Source organism: Borostomias antarcticus (genome assembly GCF_949987555.1).
Source record: "Borostomias antarcticus genome assembly, contig: scaffold_1268, whole genome shotgun sequence".
In the NCBI taxonomy this organism is placed as follows: Eukaryota; Metazoa; Chordata; class Actinopteri; order Stomiiformes; family Stomiidae; genus Borostomias; species Borostomias antarcticus.
This window is the reverse complement of record NW_028175968.1, coordinates 5,001-6,987: the sequence shown is the minus strand read 5'-3', so window position 1 is coordinate 6,987 and position 1,987 is coordinate 5,001. Positions and strand designations below refer to the sequence as shown.

General features: G+C 50.0%; 1 protein-coding gene across 1 annotated transcript in view; it reads left to right on the top strand.

Moving 5' to 3' along the window:
* Positions 1 to 175: 175 nt before the first annotated feature.
* Positions 176 to 1,987, top strand: part of LOC311328973 (plexin-B1-like) — a gene marked incomplete at both ends in the record, with an annotated part of 6,010 nt that continues 4,198 nt past the window's right edge. The window contains 6 exons of the mRNA XM_084462862.1: positions 176 to 202; positions 296 to 326; positions 451 to 481; positions 673 to 849; positions 946 to 1,094; positions 1,345 to 1,445. Coding sequence (XP_084318988.1) covers positions 176 to 202; positions 296 to 326; positions 451 to 481; positions 673 to 849; positions 946 to 1,094; positions 1,345 to 1,445 — 516 coding nt within the window. The remainder of the gene's footprint in view (positions 203 to 295; positions 327 to 450; positions 482 to 672; positions 850 to 945; positions 1,095 to 1,344; positions 1,446 to 1,987) is intronic.

Genomic DNA, 1,987 nt, shown 5'->3' with positions numbered 1-1,987 from the left:
CGGTTCTGTTGTGGCCCAGGTCTGACTCTGTTCTGTACTGTTATGTCCAGGTCTAGCCCTGTTCTGTTGTGTTGTATTCTGGTATAACCCGGTTCTGTTCTGTTGGGTTTTTTCCTGGTTATAACCCTGTTCTGATGTGTTGTGTCCAGGTCTGACTCTGTTCTGTTGTGTCCAGGTCTGACTCTGTTCTGTTGTGTCCCAGGTCTGACCTGGTTCTGTTGTGTTATGTCCAGGTCTGACCTGGTTCTGTTGTGTTGTGTCCAGGTCTGACTCTGTTCTGTTGTGTTATGTCCAGGTCTGACTCTGTTCTGTTGTGTTATGTCCAGGTCTGACTCTGTTCTGTTGTGTTATGTCCAGGTCTGACCTGGTTCTGTTGTGTTATGTCCAGGTCTGACTCTGTTCTGTTGTGTTGTGTCCAGGTCTGACTCTGTTCTGTTGTGTTGTGTCCAGGTCTGACTCTGTTCTGTTGTGTTATGTCCAGGTCTGACTCTGTTGTGTTGTGTCCAGGTCTGACTCTGTTCTGTTGTGTTGTGTCCAGAACAGGACTCTGTTGTGTTGTGTCCACTCTGTTCTGTTGTGTTATGTCCAGGTCTGACTCTATTCTGTTGTGTTATGTCCAGGTCTGACTCTGTTCTGATGTTCCAGCCCTAACCCTGCTGTGTTGTGTCCCAGGGTGAGAACCTGGACCTGGCCATCTACAAGGAGGAGGTGGTGGCCTTGATCGGCGAGGGCGTGTGCTCCGTCAAGACCCTGACCCACAACCACCTGTACTGCGAGCCCCCTTCCCAGCAGCCCTCAGTGATCGCCGGCAGGAAGCAGGAAGGGATGGAGACTCTTCCTGAGTTCACCGTGAGACCCCCTTTTCTCTGACACAGCGTTTATCCATTCACATTCTTTCAAGGCCAGATGAGATGGTTGTCATGGTTGTGTCCCGTCCTCCCCCAGGTCCAGATGGGGAACCTGAACTTCTCCCTGGGGAGGGTGCAGTACGACACGCAGGCCCAGTCCACCTTCCCCCTGGAGGCCCAGGTGGGGGTCGGGGTGGGGGCCTCCATAGTGGCCCTCATCGTCCTCATCATACTGCTCATCTACAGGTACGCGCACACACACACACAGACACACACACACACACACACACACACACACACACACACACACACACACACACACACACACACTTCTCTTATTCTCCCTTCTTCTCTCCCTTTCCACATTTAATTGTGAAGCACTCGCCATTCTTCTTTTTGAAGCTCAGTGGACACAGAAATAGATAGACGGCTTTAAAAGTCTGTCTTCTGTCTGTTTGTTTTTGTCTGTTTGTTTGTTTGTTTGTTTGTTTATCAGGAGGAAGAGTAAACAGGCCATGAGGGACTATAAGAAGGTTCAGATCCAGCTGGAGAACCTGGAGACCAGTGTGAGAGACCGCTGCAAGAAGGAGTTCACTGGTGAGAGAGGAAGATGAGGGAGGAGGAAGAGGAGGAGGAGGGGGAGCTGGGAGGAGTATGGAGGGGAGGAGGAGGGTGGGTTGGTCTGGCTTAGCCTCATGCGACCACCCTGATCTTGCGAGCTTACTTTGCAATTCACTCCACACATCAGTCTGGCAACTCTCAATAGAAATCCATTTGTGCTAGATCAGAAAATGATCTAGCCAATCAGCGTTCTATGAGAAAATGCTAGCAGCTATGCGGAGTGTGGTTTAGGTGTGACGACAGCGTGTGACAGGATGCTAGCCCGTAATAGACAGATGGTTAATCTAATCACCTGCTAAGTATTTTTGAAAGTGCCTGCCCTTTTCCAAACGGTTTTGAATGGAGAGTTCCCAGATGGTTGTTAGGTTTGGTGTGGCTGCCCTGCGTTATGCACTTCTGTCATCCCAGGAATGTCAATCACATGAATCATTAGCATTACTATGTAAATGTGACTTTTCTTTTAATATCTGCCTCTCCCTCCCCCTCTCTCTTCCTCTCTCTCTCCCCTCCCCCTCTCT